General features: G+C 40.3%; 1 protein-coding gene across 1 annotated transcript in view; it reads left to right on the forward strand.

The window, feature by feature from the left end:
* LOC308280395 (mediator of RNA polymerase II transcription subunit 12-like) overlaps positions 1 to 23,770 on the forward strand; it is a 38,165-nt gene extending 14,395 nt beyond the window's left edge. Inside the window, exons 9-26 of the mRNA XM_080720662.1 lie at positions 3,276 to 3,396; positions 4,296 to 4,385; positions 4,850 to 4,963; positions 5,266 to 5,384; positions 6,493 to 6,654; positions 7,405 to 7,479; positions 7,805 to 7,882; positions 9,484 to 9,543; positions 9,846 to 9,911; positions 10,641 to 10,679; positions 10,890 to 10,952; positions 11,709 to 11,756; positions 13,871 to 13,924; positions 14,783 to 14,836; positions 15,101 to 15,272; positions 20,008 to 20,141; positions 21,108 to 21,233; positions 23,624 to 23,770. Of these exons, the coding sequence (XP_080576788.1) occupies positions 3,276 to 3,396; positions 4,296 to 4,385; positions 4,850 to 4,963; positions 5,266 to 5,384; positions 6,493 to 6,654; positions 7,405 to 7,479; positions 7,805 to 7,882; positions 9,484 to 9,543; positions 9,846 to 9,911; positions 10,641 to 10,679; positions 10,890 to 10,952; positions 11,709 to 11,756; positions 13,871 to 13,924; positions 14,783 to 14,836; positions 15,101 to 15,272; positions 20,008 to 20,141; positions 21,108 to 21,203 (1,545 nt within the window). The 3' untranslated portion in view covers positions 21,204 to 21,233; positions 23,624 to 23,770. The remainder of the gene's footprint in view (positions 1 to 3,275; positions 3,397 to 4,295; positions 4,386 to 4,849; positions 4,964 to 5,265; positions 5,385 to 6,492; positions 6,655 to 7,404; positions 7,480 to 7,804; positions 7,883 to 9,483; positions 9,544 to 9,845; positions 9,912 to 10,640; positions 10,680 to 10,889; positions 10,953 to 11,708; positions 11,757 to 13,870; positions 13,925 to 14,782; positions 14,837 to 15,100; positions 15,273 to 20,007; positions 20,142 to 21,107; positions 21,234 to 23,623) is intronic.
* Positions 23,771 to 23,997: the final 227 nt, after the last annotated feature.

The following is a 23,997-nucleotide window of genomic DNA, read 5'->3' on the forward strand; positions in this document are numbered from 1 at the left end:
TCTGCTTGTAGACCGGCCACTTTTGGCTCGCAACACTGTGTTATGACTGGGGAAGGGTTAGCCACGGATGGCTTGACTCCGGGAGGTGAAAACGGGAGGAATTTACACACGGTCCGTCCGTCCATCCCGAGTCACCAATGTGCTTCCTTTCTCGGTCTGGTGTCCCTCCCATCAAGTCTCTTTATGAGAATTTAGGTTCTCAATTTCCAATCAAAAGGCTGCATTTTGAGCGAACCCGCCTCACACCGCTCCTGATTGGTCGAGCGGCTGCTACAGCTCTCGCATTTTGTTAACAAACATGGCGGACCCCATGTCCAATGCGAGTTCACAAATCGCAAATAAAAGCTGCATTAAGCGAAGTTTTATCTGAAATCAATGGCATCTCATAACTTAAAAACGAACAACAGTTTACACCTTTGGAATTTCTGTCTGGAAAAGACGTATTTGATGTTCTCCCAATGATGTTTTGATGCGCTGATGACTATTGAATGGACCTGTCAGTCAAAGTGAGTAACTACGTCATTGCGTAATGCATTGATTGATTGATTGATTGAAGAATTTATTAGAAGTTTGCAATAGAAAAAAGTACAGTTTCATGACAGTACAAATCACTGGTACAAGGTCAACTAAAAGGAGATCCTAGAAAGCCGAGGCTTATTTCCACAGGAACCACACTTTAAGTATCTCATATAACATTGAAAGACAGACGGATAGAACATAGTACTTTATCTAGGATAATATCAGTTTCAAAAGCATAACATCAAATACAAAAGGCAGAATACAAAGAAAAAGGGGGGGGGAGCATGGGGGCTTAGTCTATTTACAAGTCACGGGTAGCTGCTGTCTGAAGGTGACTTTTCATACCAATTTTGAAGGAGGCTAGGGATTTGCTCTCCTTTAGGGCTTGTGGAAGGGCGTTCCACATGTTGATGGTATAGCAGGAGAACGAGTTAGCGCCTTGTTTAGTGTTAAATCTACGCTGATGATGATTAGTGGAGCTGCCTCTGGTGTTATGATCGTGAACATCCTTGACCTTTAAGAAGTAGTTTGTCAGGTACATGGGAATCTTGGAGGTGTAGTGTATCTTGTACACCAGGCCCATTGCAAGATGCTGTACTCTGTCAGCTACTTTGAGCCACCCCACGCTTTCGTGGTGATGCTCGGTAAGGTGGGTCAGAGGAGGGAGACCAAGCACAACCCTAATTAGTTTGTTTTGGGCTGTTTGGAGCTTTAGCTTTAAGGCAGCTGGGGCGTCGCGATACCAGACAAGGACTCCGTAATCAATGAGGGGCCCAATAAGAGCACCTCCTAGTGTCTTTCGGGATTTAATATTGATCAGTGGGGCAACTCTTTGCAAGAAGCGAATTCGTTGATTGACTTTATTGATTACCTTGGTGGTCATTTTTTCACTGGATAGGTTAGCCTCCAGGATGCAACCCAGGTAGCAGATGTGGTTTTTTCTTTCTATCACAGTGTCACCTACTTTAATTGTGAAGTTCTCAACTAGGCTAAGTTTCTGACTAGATCCAAAGAGGATACATTCAGTTTTGCCTAGGTGAATTGAGAGTCTGTTGTCATTGAGCCAGGTGCAGATCTTGTTAAGTTCACAGTTAAGGGCCTTTTCAACCTGCAAAATGTCTCTGCCTGAGACTAGGAGAGCCGAGTCATCCGCGAACAGAAACAGATTGCAGTCACAAGCAGATGACATGTCGTTTACGTATATTAAGAACAACAGTGGTCCTAGTATACTCCCTTGAGGTACTCCACAGTTTACTGGGAGGGGGGGGGACAGGGTTCCGTTGACTTCCACCATCTGTTCCCTCCCCACCAAGTAAGAGTGCATCCATCTCACTGCTGTGCTATCAAGACCAATAGCGTCCAATCGTCCAATCGTCTATGGAGAACTCCCAGACTCTCCTTTTGAGAGTCTGGCTGTTGCGAGGTTATCAAAATCCACCTCCTCCAAGCGGATAATTCTTTTTGCGGATAAAGAAAGTTTATTCGCATTTTGAAGTGTTTCCATAAAAAGATTTAGCGAATAAGCCTTAAATGCGCATTAAGAGGCTTTATGGAAACGCCACTATATGTCTATGGAAAAAACACTGTTTTAGAGCTTCATGAAGGCATTTGTTTTAAATGTTTTTTTTTTTGTTCTTTCTTAATTTTTTTGCTTGCAGCTAGCTTGTCTATCTCTATTTGAGTTGTTCTGATATTTGTTAATTTATGGACAACATAAACCCCAAGGTACTACATTAAAGAGGTGGTACCATAGTTTTGTACTTTTTCTGTTTTGGATGTGTCTATGAAGTTAACATCTATCTATAGGCCACCGGGTGGGGTTATAATGTGCAGATTTGTTTTCCCTGTGTATTTGTGTTTACTTCTTGAAAGCTGAAAGCCTCTTATTCAAAAGTCCCAGGCAAAAAACACATTAAATTCAGGGGGAGAGTTCCGCCGATTTAAAATGAGCCCAATACGGAACTAAAACTTCCTATGGTTGGCCGCTAGTTGCGCTGTTTTCCCCCCCGGCCGATCGCAAATAGAATTGTTCTCCATTGGACCCCTTTCATTTTCCCCTTTCATTTTCTAACCTTAATTAACACTTTCATACATACTTTATGGTTCCTATCGCTAGTTAAAAATTGCCTTTCAATCACGATGATATGCTTTTTGTGAAAATAAGGTCCCATTTATGTTAAAATTGATGATAAAGTTGCGGGGGGGCGTGGCCAACTAAACTGATACCAGCCGGCTGTGTTCTTCTTCGTGTGCTGTATTTCGGGAGGCTCCGAGCACATTCTCCCATGTATCCCTGCTGTTGCACGTGACCGTTGGCAGCCAATAGCCTCCCACGTTTGCATTTCAATCTATGATGGCAACACCCATGCCAAGGACCCATATTGTTTCATTTGCGCTGCATAGAAACCAATGGTGTCGCTTTGTCCATATCTTTTATACAGTCTATGATTAAAGTACATCATATACTCATCCCCTCCCCTTTTACCATTCACCCAACACTGTGGGTGTGGCTAACCTCACCTGGGTGACCACTCACTTGACAACCAGGCATACTTAATGAACTGGTGGGTGTGGCCACAAAAAAAAACACAATTTTAACTTTTTCTGTACACTTAAAAAAAAAGCTTCCTCCTAGTATAATCATAATACCTGATCATCATGTTTTAGGGGGGAAAAAATCATGGCACTGCATCTTTAAAGTTACTATTTTGTAAAGTTGATCTTTCTGCCTTCTGCCTCTTTCTGACGTTCTGTAGGTGAGGGATCTGTCCTTCCACGACTCGCTGGCTACCTTTGTTGCCATCCTCATCGCTAGACAATGCCTGCTCCTGGAGGACTTGGTTGACCATGTAGTTGACCCCTCCCTGACGAATGCCGGTACGTTTCTGCAGGGTCATTCGGTTTTCAATATGAATCGACAAAGTTGAGTAATGAAGAGAAAGCGTTGTGCTGCTCTTATCACGCGTTACTGCTTTCCTTCAGTTGGCGCTCTTGGTTAAATTAAAAGCACTGACAAAGTTTAAAGTCCTGGTGAAATGGTTTTATTTTTGATCAGAAGGTTCTATCCCTTCAGGCTATGGAACGTCACTCACTGCAGCCAGTTTGTTACGACCTTGCTAATTCCTAAATTGTTTTCAGATACATCTTTTGGTGTGCTAATTAAGTTTAAAATGAGTAATACACCGATCTGCATGCACATTCCCACTAGGTCAAGGAACAAATGACACTCTTTTCATATTGGCCTAACCCTAACCCTTTGGAACAAAATGCCTCAAATCATGCATGCAGCGTCACATTGCCCTTAAAGGCCAAAGAACCTGACCTGGTGGAGACCTGTGCTCGGAAGAACACTGCTTCTAGTTGCTACCGCACCAAGGGAGCGGTTGCGTCACATCCGCTCTATCTCGCACTCATCGTATCTATTTCTGTGCCCCAGACTGTATGCCGGGAGCATTTGCAAATCGCGGAGGCAACAGTTTGATGTGGGTCCACGGTCACTATGTGTACTTTGTGTGTGCTGGCCTTTTTTTGTTCTTCTTCTTTTTTTCTCCATTACCGCATACCAAATGTCACAAGCACTGTTATATGGTGATTGCTTTTGTTCTGGATCCTGTTTTCATATTAGTTCTGTGAAAAATGCCACTTGGTTTTGGTCAAAATTTTGCCACTTTGATTTGCCTTGCCTTGCATGGGAAAGAAAGGAGGAAAGGGTGAATTTGGGTCGTGTGCTCTGAGGATACTCACTCTAATCTGTTTATGCGGTATCTCACCTCCAGTCCACCATGAAGAGAACTCTGAGCCGGGAGCCAGACTCACCTGCAGGATCCTGCTGCACCTTTTCAAGACCCAAGGTGGTGCCATGTCAGGTAGCAAAACACAACCATTGCTGTCAGTCAGGCAGAAACCTTGTATCTCAATATTTATGTATTCATTTTCTTTTTTGGTAGATGCCCTACTTTGGTATACGATGATGTTGTACAAAAGAAAATAGCCGATCTACAAATGAGGATTGTATGTCTGAAATAAAAAAGGAAATATAGAAAAAGAAAACTAAATGAAAGTGTGGACTTTATTAACAATTCACCAATGAAAAGTATTATAATTGAGTTTGTGACTAAATACTAACTACAGTACATTGGATCCTTTGGAACACAGCAGATTTGTCTCTCCATTTCCTTAAAAGTAGCGGGTTTGGACGCACAAGGTTTCCGGGAATACAGCAACAATATACACTTGTCCACTTGTCTGTAGAGCCACCTGGAAAAAAATGGTGTCATGTGATTTTACCCCTTTATACTGCTGTACTGATTTATTGCTGCTCTATGTGCAGATGAATCTTCAGTGGGCATCCGGGCATCTTGTGATCGCCACCTGCTGGCCGCTTCCCAGAACAGCATAGATGGGGAAGATGTGTTTAAAGTCCTTGAGGCTCTCCTTTTGTTGAGTAAGGCCTTTTTTCCTCACTAGTATTACTATGATTGTCTTTTCTGTTACTGTGGGGAAGGCTTTCACAGAAAATAGCCAATCGACAAGCTCACAACGTGTCACGCTGCAACATGTTGTGAGCTTGTCGATCTGATACATTAATGAATGCATAAAACTGCTTATAGGCCCACTCATACTGGGCTAGGGTACCTCCTGTGTATGGGGTCTTTAATGACTGTATTTGAGTAAATGTACTCCATATAGTTCATCATGGAATATAGAACAGGATGTTCCATGTGTCTCCATACTGTCATACTGTAGTTTATGATCTGAGTGGATCAGGGCCATCTCATCCAGCTCACCTCGATGACATATCCGAAGGACGCACGGCTAGCCTGGATGTGTATGCAGAGTATGTTCTGAAGAGCATCTGCCAGCAGGTGAGGAGGATATGTTAAAATCTATAGCACTCCACCATCACACACAATTTACAATTTAGGAATTTAGCAGATGCTTTTAATCCAAAGCTTATTTACAATAAGCAGGTAATACATCAATACAATAAGCAAGATAATATGTCAGTACTGATCAACAACATAACAAATGCATTGGAATATCAATCTAGAAAAACAATAACATGGGTAGCCGACGCACCTAATCAGTAAAAAACGTTTCTAAAACCTAAAAATGCTATCTACTGTAGCTTCATGTGTGGTCATTGAGGGAAGGGGGAGTGTTACAGTAGTGCTATGGGTTTAGGTGGAGTCTGAAGAGGTGAGTCTTCAGTCCACGGCAGAAGCTAGGGAGTGAGTCTGACAGTCTGTAGTTCTAAGTGTGACAGGGAGTTTATTCCACAGTTTGGGGGCCAGGAGGGCAAATTGTCTAGGACGAGTGGATTTTGGAGGGTTCTGTCAGCATCCCTGTGTTGGCTGATCTGAGTGAACGGGTGGGATTTTAGGGGTTGATCAGGTTTTGGAGGTATACACACACACACACACACACACACACACACACACACACACACACACACACACACACACACACACACACACACACACATACATGCACATGCACACGCACACTTTCTAGGGTTGGAACTTGGATTGCTTAGGCTTTAACCTGAAACCCCTTAACACTCAGGATGCCAGAGAGGTTTCCCATAAATAATGGCGGTTAACTGCCATAATCAAATCAATGTTAATTACCAGATTATTGATCGCTCCGCTGTGAAAAAATACAACCGCAGCAATCCATGAGTCAGATATAGTGTGGGAAAACAAATAAAGAAAAATCCATGTTACTGCAGCCAGATAGAATGGATGGATGTGAATGAGGAAGTCGGGCAGCAGCGGCTTTGGCGAAGTTGAGTTTTTTCACTCACTGAGCAAGAGCGGTGTGCAGGATTTTTGTTCATGAAATTTTTGTTCATGATTGCTTCAGTTTTCACTGTCCAATGCACCTGCATCCGAATTAAGTCCTGTCCTGTCCTGTCCTGTCCTGTCCTGTCCTGTCTTGTCCCGTCCCGTCCCGTCCCGTCCCGTCCTCCAGGAGAGGATGGGTGAGCGCTGTCTGAAGTTCCTGACCGACAGCCGCTTCGAACTGCCGGACTCCGACATCCAGGCCCAACGGCTGCAGCAGCGGGTGATGAAGCCGATGCTGCAGCTCATCTGCCAACCTCACCGCCAGCATCACTGCTTCAAATACGTCGTGGTAGGTACCCTCAGAGGCAGCGTATCAAACACATCTTACAGGTGCGGGAAGAGTCACTTCTTCAGAGTTCACTTTCTACATGAACTAGTTCAACGTTCAGTTCATGAATTTTAAAATGAACTAGTTCAGTTCATTGTTCATAATTCAACATTTTGAACTAAAGTTCATGGTTCCAAAAATGAACTCGTTTATTTTTTCATGTTGCTGTTAGCTATTTGTCAAAATTATTGACACAAACGCGAACCCAACACAGCTTGTCTGCTTTTACTATCCGACAATCACCGCTTTTACCATTATCATATGCAGCCAGCTGGCCACCATTGCTGCGCGGGTCAGGTTTTTTTCATAACCTGCACCGCCCACAGCCCGCACGGAACCTAACCCAGTAAACCCACCCACACCGCCCCGCAGAACAATATACAAATCAACGAGTGGCTCCGGCCTGTGAAAGCTGCATGTGTCCACTCTGAAGAGCGTTGTGGCTAGCCCCTGTGGGCCAGAGTATATGGTAGCACACTAGTATTGCATCCCTTGCTATGCTAAGGCTATACTAAGGCTATGCTAAGGCTATGCTAAGGCTATACTAGCACACACACGTACCTGAGATACAGTATGCACATGTTCTGAAGGCCTGCACATGACCTTCTGACATCTCATGACATTGTTATTATTATCAGTGAAATGTACAATTTCTAACTTCACAGTACTGTCTTTATCTGAATGGTATTTTACTTGTACCTGACTGTATAGGTACTGGAAGAGGATGAGACTGTCCTCCGGGTATTGAAGTTCCAGGCCACACAAAAGGAGCCGGACAAGGAACTGGTATGCTTCTGTAATATTTTACTCAGAAACCGTTTGGCTGATTCAGCACATATATTTATTGTAATATATGTACAGTAAGCAGGGCATTATAGCAACTCATAATGTAATAACGGCTCACAACGTACCTGGTGTGGTTGTTATGTGCAATGCTATCTACCCTGTATTTTGGCTTTCTTCCTGTTAGCTGAAATGTTCACTTCAAACTGCAATAAAAAACTTTATGCAATCATAGTATAATGTAATGCAATCTATATACTTGCTGTATGACACGTTTGCTTTGATCCTGTTTGATATGATCTGTTCCATTTGTCTGCAATGCTCATAGCAAAAGAACGTGAACAAACGATTGGCTGACAGTGAGGATCGTCTCCGGGCCAAAGACAAGGAGCTAGCAGAGACAAAGGTATTCTTCCATAGTCATTATTATTATCATACGGTATGTTCTTACGGCCTGGCTATGTAAGAGGCTAGCCTTAAGGCCAATGCATAGTCCAGGTGAAGTGATGACCTTAGGTGATAACAAGTGGAGGCCATCATACTTCAAGTCCAATCACTGTGACCCCGCCTCCCTCTGGTCAGTGGTGGGAAAAGTACTCAAACTTTTTACTTAAGTAAAAGTATCAATACTGCAATGCAGAAATACAAGTAAAAGTCCAGAATTCAAAATGTACTTGAGTAAAAGCTTGTGAGCTTATAGATCTGCTATTATCAAATGGCAGAAATGTATAGGGTGGAGGAAATCTACAAAGTAACTAGTAATTAAAGTTTTTAAATAAATGCAGTGGAGTAAAAGTACAATATTTAGATCCGAGATGTAGCGGAGTATAAGTAAAAGTATTGGAAATTAGAAATCCCTTATTGTACTTGATACAGACTACAGTACTTAAGTAAATGTACTTAGTTACTTTACACCACTGCCTCCTGTACTGACACTGGTTCATATGCGCAACCACTCTGACATCCTGAAGCACAGACAGTAGTGATGTGTGGGCCGACTGGTTGACCGTGCACCCCGCGGGTGTGGGCGGGTTATCACCACTCTCACATGCACAAAATAAATAAGAATAATCACCTGCTCTTATGGACCCTATTCACGTCCCGCCCACTCAGCAACTTCTTGGTGCTGACGTCACGCTTTGAAGAGTTAACACAGAAATCGCAAATGTGATGCAATTTCAGAATAGTTAAGTATGAAATACGGCTAGCATGATCAAGAACACAAGATAGTAAAAGGCACAAAGCATTTACTTTACCGTTCGAAATAGTGATTTGTTGGCTTTAAGTCCAGCGATTTCTGTGTTAGTTTACCCTTCAAAGCTGACGTCAGCACCAGGAAGTTGCTGAGAAATTTGCTGAGTGGGCGGGCCGTGAATAGGGTCTATTTGTCTTAGAGTAAGAATAAGAATACAACGGTTTGAATACACTTGAATTGAGCGTGAGCAAGTGAGTTTTAAAATGCATCAGAGAGTCTTAGAGCAAGGTTTCTCCTCCGCTACTTGGTGCGAGGACCGTCCCAATTCCGCTCCTGTTGGGGCCGCGAACCACATGTCTGCAGAACCATTGCATTGCGCCTCGCACTCGCTGATGTGTGTGTGTGTGTGTGTGTGTGTGTGTGTGTGTGTGAGAGACTGATTACACTGGTACAAATCAACTGATTTCTGTCCGTCTTTTAGACTGTTAAGTATGACCGGCCCCTATATACAGGTATACTTTCTGAAACCCCCATTGAAACTTTTCCCCATATGGTAATGGTATATCCTCCGATATAGATCTTATAATGAGCAATAGTGAGGACCAATTATGAAATCAAGTGGTCCTTTAAGCATTAAACTCAATGGCCCAATTAACTGTTGTTGCTAAGTGTGTTGTCATGTTTCCTAAAACGTGGCAAAGTACTGCATGGCGTTTTGTCTCACAAGTGAAAGAATTCTAACTAGAATTAAAGTGTTGTGTTTTATATTCATTAGACTGTGAATTTACTTAAGCTGTGTTTTTTTTTCAAAGGCAGAGAAAACCCAAAAGGAAAGGGTTTTAAATCAACAACTGGACAATGTCACGCAGAAGGTAAATGGAAAATAGCTTGCATGTCATACTGTGGTGTTCTTATATAAAAAGGTGTACATGGTGCTGTCAGCCATAATTTGCCATTACACAGGATATGTTGTAACATAAGTGCGTGTATATCCAACATATCTGCTTCAGTTGATGTAGTTTATTTCAAGTATGTTTTTATAGTTGGCTCATTATCAGATTACCTCAATGTCCTTGAGACAAACCATTTTTTCTGTTATTATCAGTGAAATGTACATCACACTTCACAGTACTCTGTCTTTATCTGAATGCTATTTTATTTGTACCTTTTATAGGCACTGGAAAAGGATGAAAGAATCCAGATATTGAAGTTCCAGGTCACACAAAAGGAGCTAGACATAGTATGTGCTTCTGTAATCATAATTATTTACGCTGTGGCCCTGTAAGATCATTAGAGGGTCTGTCTGTCTGTGTAGCTCAGAAACCGTTTGGCTGATACCAGCACATATACCGGTATGTATTGTAATATATGTGAGCAGGAAATTATAGCAACTAAATTATATTATAGCAATAATGTAATAACGGCTCATAATGTACCTGGAAACAGAATAACAAATTACGCCACCCTGAGAGTTTTACCTGGAGAATACCACATCAATTAAAAGTTCGTAAAACCCAGGTTTGATTAGAAAGAGTAGCAAAGATGTATGTTTCCAGTACAAAAAAAGATATCAGCAGTATATTTATTATGGTTTCGATTAATTGGATCTGCTTTTAGATACTCTGATAAAGCGCATCTCCAAACCATAGGGACTCTGACTTCCCCGTACATAAACAGCAGATCCATAGCGACAGGTGGTAGCTGGGGTGGTGGAGGGTAAGCAGACAGTGTTTGAGCAAGACAGCAGTGGTGAGAGCAGCAGCATCAGCATGAGCAAGCAGGAAGGAGTGCAAACTTCCAGATTAAATAGAGCAGTCTGAGAATTAAATGAGTGTGTGATTTGATGAGTGGAAGATGGGGTGCCATATCTAACTAGAATTAAAATGGCATGTTTTATATTCAGTATACAGTGAATATACTTAAGCTGTGTTTATTTATTTATTTATTTATTATTATTTTTGGTTCAAAGGCAGAGAAAACTCAACAGCTGGAACATGCCAAGCAGGAGGTAAATGGAAAATATCCTACATGTCGTACTGTGGTGTTTGTGGTGTTATTTCAAGTATGTTTTTATAGTTGGCTCATCAGATGACCTCAATGTCCTTGAGACAAACAATTTTTTTCTGTTATTATCAGTGAAATGTACATGTCTAACTTCACACTTAACAGTACTCTGTCTTTATCTGAATGCTATTTTATTTGTACCTGTACTGTATAGGTAGTGGAAAAGGATGAAACTATCCAGATATTGAAGTTCCACGACACACAAAAGGAGTGTATAGTGAGTTGGTTCACCATCAGCCTTCACTTCATCTGCCATTACACAGGATATGTTGTAACATAAGTGCATGTATATCCCAACATATCTGCTTCAGTTGATGTAGTTTATTTCAAGTATGTTTTCATAGGGGCGGCATAGCTCAGGGGTAGAGAAACCGTTATTAGAGCACGAAGGGTTCCCGAAAGGTTCCCAGTTCGAATCCGGGCTCCCCCTGAGTTAATGTGGAAGGGTCCTTGAGCAAGACTCTGAACCCCTAATTGCTCCCGGTGAGTAGGTTGGTGCCTTGCATGGTTTCCTCCGCCACCGGTGTATGAATGTGTGTGTGAATGGGTGAATGTAATGCACAAACATTTTATTTATTTAAAGATATTCCTTGGCCTTTTGCCTTTATTGATAGAGTAAATGGAGACAGATAGGAAATGAGGAGAGAGAGAGACGGGGAGTGACATACAGCAAAGTTCGTCTGGAATGGCTGTATTAGGAGCCTAGGTACCCAAACTGCTAGGCCGGCCCAGGCTGAGACAAACTTTAAAGCTCTCATCTTTCTACAGCGAACACTTCAAAAGTTTGTGACAATGACAATGTGTTAATCTATAATTCTTGAACTATAGGGCGTACGATACATTTTGTACAGTATCCCCCCTGGATTCCTTTATGCAGTTATAATATTATGTAATGCAATCTATATACTGTACATACTGTATGGCCATGTTTGTTTGATCCTGTTTGATATGATCTGTATATGTGCACCAACAGTTTGAGGACTACCGCCGGGACAAAGAAGAGGAGCTAAAAGAGATAAAGGTACGTCATTATCATTATAATATTGTTACGGCCGGGCTATGTAAGGGGCTAGACATAGATCATGAATGATTGTATTAAGTTTTGCGACGATGAAGCCTAATTATCAAAGCGAAACTAAGGGCGATTGGTTTTGATAACACATCAGTAGACTGGATGAAATCCTACCTGGAAGGAAGAGAACAAATGGTTGACATCAACGGAACCATGTCCTCGTCCCTCCCGGTGAACTGCTGCGTTCCTCAAGGAAGCATTCTAGGGCCGTTACTGTTCCTCCTTTACTGTACATTAACAACATGAATGCTGCCTGTAACTGCAAACTGTTCCTATTCGCTGATGACTCAGCACTCCTGATCTCAGGAGAGGACAAATTGCAGGTTGAGGAAGCTCTCAGCTCAGAAGTCACCAAAATCCTTACTGTCTCTACACCTTGGTAAAACCGAATCCATTCTTTTTGGGACCAGACATTCTCTGAGTGAGATAAATGTAAACGATTTCAAAGGTCAAAGTTGATGATACAGTAATCTCTAGCAAGGAAGAGATTACCCTTTTGGGCTGTTTTCTTGACAAATACCTGTCTGGGGATAGCATGGCAACAATGGTGATAAAAAAAGTAAATCAAAGAAAGATTCCTGGGCAGAATCTCCACTTTTGTCAACAAAAGTGCCCTCAGGAATCTTGCTGGGGCCCTCATTCAGTCCCACTTTGACTATACCTCATGGTACTCCAACATAAAAAAAACACTAAAGACTAAGCTCCAAAACCTCCCTGATTCAGCTACTTCTCGACCTGGGGCCCATGACCCATATTTCTCCCACACATTTTGCCTGCCTAAGTTGGCTCAGCATTGAAGACAGGGTTAAACAACAAAAAATGGGATTGACTTTCAAAATAGTCAACGCAAATCTGCCCTCCATCCACTCAGTACCCACATATCTGACCAAAAATCTCCAAAAAGTTAGCAACACCCACAGCCACAACACCAGAGGGAGCGCACACAATGATCTGATAACACAAACCCATAAGACAAATATGGGTAAATTCTACATCACTGCTACCCAGGTGTGGAATTCCTTACCTCCCTTAAAACATGTAGCTCGCTGGCATCCTTCAAAACTGCCCTGAAAACTCAACTTTCAGGAGGCAAGAGAAGGAGGTGGTTATCACTCCCCCCCCCCCCCCCCCCCCCCGGTCCTGTACGTATAGTGTTTTTATAACTGCGATATTAGTGAATGTTTTCTTTGCTTGCTATTTATTACGTCGATTAATTAAATACAGAGGGCTTTCAACGTAAAAAAGATCATAAAAGGTCTTATTTGAGATGTTCCTTTTAGGCAGGGTGTTTAACTGCACTTGTACTGTACTACATTTCAATTGTATTGACTATACTTGTACTGTTCTCCATTTTTGTCTAATAAAATACTCAATCAATCAATCAATCAAAGCTAATGCTAATCCTTCAAGACACTCAAGCCCCTAGAACAGTTATATCTCTGCTGTCGGGCTGAAACCTCCTAACTCCAAAATGTTCATTTTCGGGAAAATTAGCTCAAGTGGAGTTAAGAGGTTTTGACTGAAGCACTTTTTACTACTTTCCATTGGTTCAATATTATTTTAACCAACACACAGACATAAAGGGTGTTCAATAGCCCTGATTTATGCAAAAAAAAAACATTGGAAAAAAGTCGCGGCTTATAGTCCAACAATTACGGTATATGAGATCAAGGTTTGGGACAATCTACCCACTAACATAAGAGAGTGTCCATCATTTATATCTTAAAAGGTCCAACTAAAATGATGGATCATAACTCATGTGAACATTTTTAAATGGGCTAGGCTTTTCTAGTTTGTCTTGTATTTTAGGTCAAAATTAGGTATTTTTTAGGTATTAGCTAGTTTGCACATCCGGGTTAGAGAGCATATGGAAACTGATGTGAGTAAATGCAAATTTAACAGATTTATAAATAAAATCTGTTTTATATTTTGTCCTAAAACTGCACAGCATGGTGCATAGTATTTTGTTCTCACAAGTGAAACATTATCACCAGTATCAGAGTGAAATGTGTTATATCCAGTAGACTAGACAGTGAGTTATTAAAATGTGTTTTTGTTCAAAGGCAGAAAAAACAAGAGAGAGGCAAGAGGTTCACAAACAACAGCTGAAATTTGCCGTAAGTAATTACGTGGGTGCTTTTTATCTTATATTCAATTAACCTCAATGACCCTGTAAAGGAATTTCAAGAATTTCTTACTAACATAGTACATGTTAAAACTGGCTGAAAACATGTTTTACTGGACATGAACACAGTTAGTTTTTTAGATGAATTATTGCAACAATAACAACAATAACGACATTTCTTGTTATGATATTGATGTTATTGGATTGTTGTGGAATAGGCAGTTTATGCATACGTATACAAACTACTGTTTATTTTTTGTTTCCATTCATCCATCTTCAACCGCTTATCCGGAATCGGGTCACGGGGGGTAACAGTTCCAACTGAGATTTCCAGATTTCCTTATCCCGAGCAACTTCCTCCACTCCCTCAGGGAGTATACAGAGGCGTTCCCAAGCCAGTTTGGAGATATAATCCTTCCATCTGGTCTTTGGTCTGCCACCGGGTCTCCTCCCAGTGGGACATGCATCGAGGACCTTCCTAGGAAGGTGCTCGGGGACATGCGTAGTTTTAGTTTATTTGCACATTCTACAGTCACTTTGAGAAAAGTGAAGAATAAAAAAATTAAATATAGCTAAGCATAAGATCTAAGATGACAGATACTTCCGCGGTTCTAATGGTGTGTGTGTGTGTGTGTGTGTGTGTGTGTGTGTGTGTGTGTGTGTGTGTGTGTGTGTGTGTGTGTGTGTGTGTGTGTGTGTGTGTGTGTGTGTGTGTGTGTGTGTGTGAGAGAGAGAGAGAGACGCGCGTGTGAGAGAGAGAGACGTAGAGATCCACATGGGAGCCATGCCATGTTTGGACTCTTTTTGTTTCCCTAATTCTGTATTTACTGTATTATCTCCGTATTACCAGGAGGACATGGAGAAGCCACTTATATGCAGCATTTGCATCGATCTCTTCAAAGAGGTACGAAGTCATTGGTTAATCAGTTTAATATGTTTGGCATTATTCGTTTATTCATGCTTTCTTTTTCTTTTTTTTCTTTTGGTACCTTGTTAACCTCAAACATCTTGAACGTCGAACATTACAACCAGTAGAATATATATATTTAGATGCACACCTTCAGAAACTGTCCTTGCTTTTTAAGCCTTTCTGAAAGCCTGTTGGTAACACAAACCCTATTCTTTGCACTGGCAATGCTGTGTCTTAAATGACTTCCCCCCCATATAGCCAGTCCTGCTGGACTGCACTCACAGCTTCTGCGCAGACTGCATCAGGAGGAGCCTTCGAGAGAAAAAAGAATGTCCCGAATGCCGAAAAGAAAACCCTTCTCAGACCTTCAACCGGGGGCTGGATCAAAGCAGCGAGAAAGCTAGGCTCCAGAGACAGGTCACAGAGAGAGGTAAGAGCTCCATTTAGTTTCAAATATCCTACCGGTGACATGGCTGGAGAAACGAGAACCGATGGAGGATGGTTAACATCTCAACATCTGGCTTAGTCTGGGCTCTGAATTGTGGCCTACATCTGGCCAAAGCTTAAAAGTCAACAAACAGTGCTGGAATGCATGCTGAGCGACAACAAAATCTGTCCCTGGACAGATTCATTCATCAAACTTTAATTGACCGGCGCTCACTTCATATGGTATCAAACATGACACGTGCATATCTCCTTGTATGGGCCGTTGACCATGACATCAGCTGTGGTGATGTCGGTCTCTGTGTACTTTCTCGTCTGGCATTAGTCTCGTGCTCATATGGACATCTCCAGATCATACGTACACTCATACGGACATAGGGACTTACAGTATACAGTCCATGATGTCAGTTATCTCCATACATGGAGTTCTGTGCTCATAGTCATACGGACAATTATACAGTATACACACAAAGCCAGACGTATGAGAACTGCTCAAAAATCTCAGTCACATACAGTAGATGACAGTCATAATAATGTATAAATAGGGTTATTATGTACTTCTCTTTCATCACCATCTGACCGCCTTTGACTTGACCATTATAAAACTAGAAAGATGCAATTCGGGAAATTGCAAGTGTAGTTGCCATGACGCGAGTCACACTTGCGATTGAATACCGTCTTACCATTAGAATTTTCCGCATTCAAGTCAAAGGGGGAAATTACTTCACTTTGTTTAGTTTTAGTTTATTTGCACATTCTGTAGTCACTTTGAGACAAGTGAAGAATAAAAAAATTAAATATAGCTAAGCCTAATGCGTCATTCACATAGGGAGCTATATATCTGAAGTTTAGCTTGGTAATTCAATGTTATCTCTATGGAAACTTATAACTTAAAGATCTGACACAGATGCTTTCCTGAGATGCTTTCCTGGTTCTAATGGGTGAAGTGTGTGTGTGTGTGTGTGTGTGTGTGTGTGTGTGTGTGTGTGTGTGTGTGTGTGTGTGTGTGTGTGTGTGTGTGTGTGTGTGTGTGTGTGACTGTATTATCTCCGTATTACCAGGTGGAAATGTTTGGCATTATTCATTTATTCATGCTTTCTTTTTCTTTGGGTACCTTGTTAACCTCAAACATCATGAACGTAGAACATTACAACCAGTAGAATATATATATATTTAGATGCACACCTTCAGAAACTGTCCTAAATTAATGGCCATACATGGAGATCTCTCTTGTCAGTCCATGTCCCTTTTATGCATACTGTATATGGAGATCCCTGATGTCATACTGTACAAATTTGCTATAGACAACATGCCTGGCCACGCCCCCTACTTCCGACCGGAAGCCCTTTTTTGGGCTTGATCGTAGCGCGATTTCCTGTTTACGTTCATCTGATCTGATTCTCCTCTTAACTAATGAGACGGGATTGTTTTACTTTGTAATTTTACTTTGTAACTTATGTTAACAATGTCACTTAATGGCAACACTCATCCACTCTGCTGATAAATAAATGAGTTGTGACGATACACACCCGTTCTGCCGTCATTCAATGTTATGAGTTGGAGGAAAAAAAAAGAGATCTCAATTGAAACAATGCCATAGGCTTTCTTGGGCGTATGCTTTTAGTTGACCTTGTACTAGTGTACTGTCATGAAACTACCTTTTTTCATATGCAAACTTCTTAAAAAATAACGCTATTTAAATTGTTTCAAAAGCTTTATACCCTGTATATATATATAAAATGTCACAATGCGACATAGCTTTTTACACAATGCTGTACTCCCTCCAACTGCATGTCATATTATATGTTCGCCATTTTAAACTGTTTTTATTTTATTTGACACTTGCTTTGGCAATATAAACATGTCTTCTCATGCCAATAAAGCTCCTTTGAATTGAATTGATATAGGCCTACAAATAAACAGATTTGTGTATTTGAAAGCAAGCATTGAACCTAATCAGTATTTCATGGAAGCGAATGTTGTATGATTCTAGCTAGCAAACCTTTTCCCTTCAGAACGCTGGTTGATCATGTCAAACGTCATCTTCTCCATTCTCCACTCTTCTGGGATGTCACCATGAAGTCACAGTTGGCTTGTGTTGTGTGATATGCATTAATGTTTTTACAAATAGGCCTGTCAACAACTCAACCCACTCCAGAATAGACATAATACACATTAGCCCACCTATTATGTGCATCCTATGCTGTGTTCATTTCACTATATCACTGTAAATCATCGATTTAATCCTAATCAAGGCAATATAAATATCCATTCATATTTAATGCTCATTTAATCATTAAATCCTAAACTGTCACGTCAAAACAATGAATACATTTGGCTTTAATAGATACAAAAACAAACTGGATTAATTGAAAATGACAAGTGTTTAAAAGCATTCCTTCAAAGCATCATTGGGAACATTCCTTATCTCAATAACACAATATACAGTACAACATTTGAAACCCTCAACAGTTAAAAAAAAGGCATGGACAAGTCAAAGAAAAGTGTGTATAAATATTTTATTGCAATAAATATGATGAGGAGATCTCGACCCTCACATCTGGCTTCATTGGTCCTGCATGGACGTACAGTACAGGTCTGAAAGACAGAAAACAATTGCATTCACAGATACAACACAACAGCGAAGAGCTTTTGGTAGCACTTTACAATAATGACCTGTTATAAAGCATTTATAAACATTTATAACACATTAATAAGCAACTTGTAGATGAGTAATAATGAATGAACAAGCGGTTAATACATGTTTATTTAAACATTTATAACTATATTTAATAATCATTTATAAATTGTTAGTAACTAGTGAACTATTCATGAATAAGCCATTTGTAAACAATTATAAATATATTTTAAATCATTTGTAACCAAAGTTATTTAGTATTTATAAGCTATTTAGAGATAAATAACTAATCATTTACAAGCTATTCATATACATTGGTAAATGTTTAGTAAAACATTTATAACCCTTTTTATGCCTTTGTAAATGATTATTAAAACATTAATAACACAGTTATAAGTTATTTGTAGATAAGGAACTAATCATAGACAAGCTATTTATATACTAATTCATTATTTACAACTGTCTATTTATGTGGCCTCCATTTTTGTTCATGTTTAACAAATGCTTTGTAAAGCATTCCTAAATTATCTATAAATCATTGCTAGATGTTATCAAGAGCCCTAATGTAAAGTGAAGACACTTCATAATCTACAACTGTCTGTTAACGTGGTCTTCACTTTACACTACCAATGATTTATAGATATTTTAGGAATGTTTTACAAAGCATTTGTTAAACATGAACTATCTGTTAACGTGGTCTTCACTTTACACTACCAATGATTTATAGATATTTTAGGAATGTTTTACAAAGCATTTGTTAAACATGAACAAAAATGGAGGCCACGTTATTAACAGACAGTTGTAGATTATGAAGTGTCTTCACTTTACATTAGGGCTCTTGATAACATCTAGCAATGATTTATAGATAATTTAGGAATGCTTTACAAAGCATTTGTTAAACATGAACAAAAATGGAGGCCACATAAATAGACAGTTGTAAATAATGAATTAGTATATAAATAGCTTGTCTATGATTAGTTTCTTATCTACAAATAACTTATAACTGTGTTATTAATGTTTTAATAATCATTTACAAAGGCATAAAAAGGGTTATAAATGTTTTACTAAACATTTACCAATGTATATGAATAGCTTGTAAATGATTAGTTATTTATCTCTAAATAGCTTATAAATACTAAATAACTTTGGTTACAAATGATTTAAAATATATTTATAATTGTTTATAAATGGCTTATTCATGAATAGTTCACTAGTTACTAACAATTTATAAATGATTATTAAATATAGTTATAAATGTTTAAATAAACATGTATTAACCGCTTGTTCATTCATTATTACTCATCTACAAGTTGCTTATTAATGTGTTATAAATGTTTATAAATGCTTTATAACAGGTCATTATTGTAAAGTGCTACCGAGCTTTTATTTCAATTATAATCAATGTTGTGTTGTCACAAGTGAAAATAACTTTTACTTAGTTGTAACAAGAGTAGTAGTCACCATACAGTAAAAGATCGTAGCTAACAATGCTAATTAGCTAGCATGAGAGTTTTACCTTGTTGTTGTTGTTGTTGTTGTGAGTCGTGCTGCTTCTCTGGGGAGTTTGCTGAGTTTAGGATATGTTAAGGATGTCATCAATACTATTAACTGGTGTAGATAGAATAAAAACATCGAAGATAGCGGTGCGCTTGCATATCAAGAGACCATGACCGCACCGCACCATCTAGCTGACAGCTGGAAAAAAAAACCTCCGTTGGTTTAACCCTTTCAGTTCATTGTCATAATCTTTTACTGCAGCGCTGGGCAGTGTTGCCAAAATTTGTGAGAGAAATAAGCGAAACAAGCCAACTCTTGCAATATAAATAAGCAAAAAAACAAGATAGTTTAGGTAAATAAATTGACTTGGCAACACGTTTATATGCATGCCTGACAGAGAGAACCCGGAAGTTCCCTTTCGACTTGGGGGCGGGGCCTCCCTCCTGCAATCGGCCAGGAATGTTGTCTATATAACATAACTGTAAAGGCCCCCCAAAAGCTTGTACTTTTTTGGGGGAAACTCGCAAAATAAAGGGGGAAAAAAACCGGAAATTTTACATGCTCCTTTTCTGTGTTTTGCCGGCAGCCAACCAGGAGGCTCAGGAGGCTCAGGAGGCTCAGGAGGCTCAGGAGGCTCAGGAGGCCCAGGCCCAGGATGGTGGCTCCTTCAGCCCTCTGAGCAGCAACAGTGATAGATCTCCTCCTGCATCCGATGATGAGGTGGGATATTTCTGTACTCACAATGTTTCTATATAGGTACCTATTCAATCATCCATGATTTAACCTTTAAGGCCTCCTTACACCTGATGACTTTGAAACAATTTCAACTCTTTATAAAATCAAGAATAATGTACTTGACACGCGGTGAAATAAAGGGCTGAAATGTCTCTGCAGCACTCCATTCCATTGTGTCAACAACGCTATAGCTGCACCAACAGCTATAGTGGCAGACAGCTCAGCCTCTTGGGGAATGAATGGCTAGGACCTAGGTTCACTAGCGTGCGTCATTGTACTCATTCAGACCCGGTCCCGATTTGCACGAATATCAAACCTGTTTGATATCCTCGGAACAGAATCTGGGTCTCATGTGGGGGTAAAAATCGGCTCAAACTACCACCTCATACCTAACGATTGAGTAACAACTGAATCACAGGAGCGCGCCGCGTCTTGATTTTATTATGACTTGAAATCGTTTTCAAGTCAGCGGGTGTAAGGCCACCTTTAAACATTACCAACTTCAAAGACAACCTACTAGAGCCATAACATATATTAAAATGGCAGACTGCAAGACCACATCGATTGCTAGGGTGTAGATTAATGGCGTACAGTGGACAAAATACAGCCTATACTGGCCAGTCTACTGGTCTTCAACCATGATCGTTCCACAGCCAAAATCTTCACCCAAATCTTGGAAATCTGGTAGCATCACACACACAATCTTTCCATTTATTTTTTCATTTATTTTTCATATTATCTTTCTAATGTTTATTTTATTTGAAAGTGAAATATCCCTTTAAGATTTAGTGAAAATCTACAAGCTCGCAATGCGTTGTGAGCTTGTAGATATGCTAGTAGAGCTTGTAGATCTGCTAGTTTTGGTCACAAATAGACATCAAATTTCTCTTTTGGGTCTCGAGCTAAAAGGTTTGGTAACCACTGTTCTACACGGTATTGCCTTCTACATAGTTCTGGTCCATGGCGGTGCAAGGAGTGGGCCGATCAAGTGCAGCTGACCCTGCCCAGGACGACGATGGCTTGATTATCCCTAGGAGAGACGATTGAGTTACTTCTGCTGCTGCATCCGAGGATGAGGTGGGATGAGCATCCTCTATATAAAAAATATTTCTGTACTCACAATTGTTTCTATATACTGTAGGTACCTATTCAATCATCCATGATTTAACCTTAAAGGCCTCGTTACACCTGATGACTTTGAAACTATTTCAAGTCTTAATAAAATCAAGAAGAGTCGCGGCGCACTCCCATCATTCAGTTGTTACTCAGGTACTGTATGAGGTGGTAGTTTGACTTTGAACCGATTTTACCCCCACATGAGACCAAGATTCTGTTCAGAGAATATCAAACTGATTTGATATTCTCGCAAGTCAGTCCACGTCTGAATGAGTACAATGAAGTAACAACCAAAACGATAGTGGGCCAAAAGCCAATAATTCCCAAGTTTTCAAATAAATGTAGTGGAGTAAAAGTACAATATTTTCCTCAGATCTAACTACCACCTCATACCTAACGATTGAGTAACAACTGAATCACGGGAGCGCGCCGCGTCTTGATTTTATTATGACTTGAAATCGTTTTCAAGTCAGCGGGTGTAAGGCCACCTTTAAACATTACCAACTTCAAAGACAACCTAGTAGAGCCATAAAATATATTAAAATGGCAGACTGCAAGACCACATCGATTGCTAGGGTGTAGATTAATGGCGTACAGTGGACAAAATACAGCCTATACTGGCAGGGGCGCTGGAAGTGGGGTGCTGAGGGAGCTGCAGCTCCCCTGGTGGTGGGGAGGATTAAAAAAAAGAAAAAAAAAGATTTTTTTTTTTAAATAAGCCTATATATACACACACAGAGCTATATTAAAACAATAATGTATTTGACTTTGGGGAATAAAATATGTTGAAAAAAGGTATTTGATTATCACGTAATCATGGTGACCTAATCACATGATCACCTTGCCACTTCCGGTCAGAAGGGAAGTCAAATTGAAATCCCGCTTTGATGGCACACCAAAGTCTATTTATTTGAGAACTAGAAACTGTCTATAATAGGCTCATTGTTGCAAACTAACACCGTTGTATATGGGGAATAAAAAACAGTAGAAAACTGTTACAAAAAGAATACCCGATTTTGTAGTGTGTGTGAGTGACTGTGTGTGTGCATGCGTGCTGTGTGTTGCACTGTGTGCTAAAATAACTAGTAACTATATAGCTCCTTGTTACACCGTTGTGCGGGGAATAAGCACCCGAAACCGTAATAAAAATAACCCAAAACCGGATAAAAAACGTGAATTTTTCGGCGTGCGGCCTTTGGCCGCACGCATGAACTCCTCCAGGCTCAGCTCCCCTTGGGATTTGGGAGTTCCAGCGCCCCTGTATACTGGCCAGTCTACTGGTCTTCAACCATGATCGTTCCACAGCCAAAATCTTCACCCAAATGGAAATCTGGTAGCATCACACACACAATTTTTCCATTACTTTTTTCATTTCATGTTTTATATATCTTTCTAATGTTTATTTTATTTGAAAGTGAAATATCCCTCTGCTAGTAGAGCTTTTAGATCTGCTAGTTTGGGTCACAGGAAGACATCAAATTTCTCTTCTGGGTCTCAAGCCAAAAGGTTCTAAAACTGTTCTAGATAGTTCTGCCTTCTACATACAGTACAGTAGCTCTGGTCCATAGCATAAAAAGGAGATCTCCTTATAGTAGAAGAGCCTATCAATTTCCGTAATTTTGGAATGATAATTGTTGGAGACATGTATATCTTGATTCTTGGGGTTCTCAGAATGCCAAAAAACATGTCTCCAATTTTTATTTTGGGGTTTAGCATGTGTAATTAGCATAATTAGCCAATTCATTGCCCAAAACAGGAAATGGCAATAACTTTGCTTCCAGCCGATATCCGCGTTATCATCCCTTGGGATGGATCTGTTATCACTGTTGTCATCCCTTAGCCAAGGCTCAGTAGTCTGACTACCAGCTCTCAGGAGCTGGGAGCACCGTTATCACCCTTGGTCTTGTCATTGCAATGTGCATGTGCCAACCGTTCCCTCAGCGAGAATCAAACCTGGGCCGTTGGATTACCTGCCAACCCTCGCTACTGGGTGAGGTAACCAGGCAGCTGGCCGGCCTTTTTTTTTTTTTTTTTTTTGCTTGGTTTTAACTTTAAACGGCACATAACTCTGTAACGAGTAAAACTATGCCTAAACCTAACCCAAACCCTAACCTCAGTAAAACTATGCCTAAACCTAACCCAAACCCTAACCTCAGTGAAACTATGCCTAAACCTAACCCTAAAACAAAAATCTCTGAGCGGCGCCTCCATCTCATTAGCGTTCTCAGTAAGAGCGCATGGCAAGAATTCCCAACCTGGTAGTCTCGTAGCGAAAGTGTATTTTTTAATTTTTACTACACTCTCTGTCTAACAAAAACACAAATAAGCATTCTCCTTTTCTGTGTTTTCAGCCGAGTCGTCCTTGGAGACCCGTGGCCCGAGGTTGTGTTGGTGAAACCAGCACAGGCAGCAGAACTACTGATTAAGTCACCAACTTAGCCTTTGCTGCGTGTCACCGCCCCATCTCTCTCCCCGTTTCCTGTCAGCCTACTGTACACATATCAATAAAGACAGAAAAAGTCCAGCTGAGGCTTTTATTACAAATATATACAGTATATTTTTCTTCTTTTATTTTTGACTTCAATCATCCATGCTTTTATCTCTACCTACTGTACTACTGTATTTTATGTCTACAGTTGTTAGACATCTTGCAAATATTATAGACAATTCAAGTCAATTTAAGCCTGTCCATTACCATGTGTTATGCACGTGTCTGCTAGATGCA

This window comes from Nannobrachium achirus (genome assembly GCF_963921795.1).
Source record: "Nannobrachium achirus genome assembly, chromosome: 2".
NCBI classification, from domain to species: domain Eukaryota; kingdom Metazoa; phylum Chordata; class Actinopteri; order Myctophiformes; family Myctophidae; genus Nannobrachium; species Nannobrachium achirus.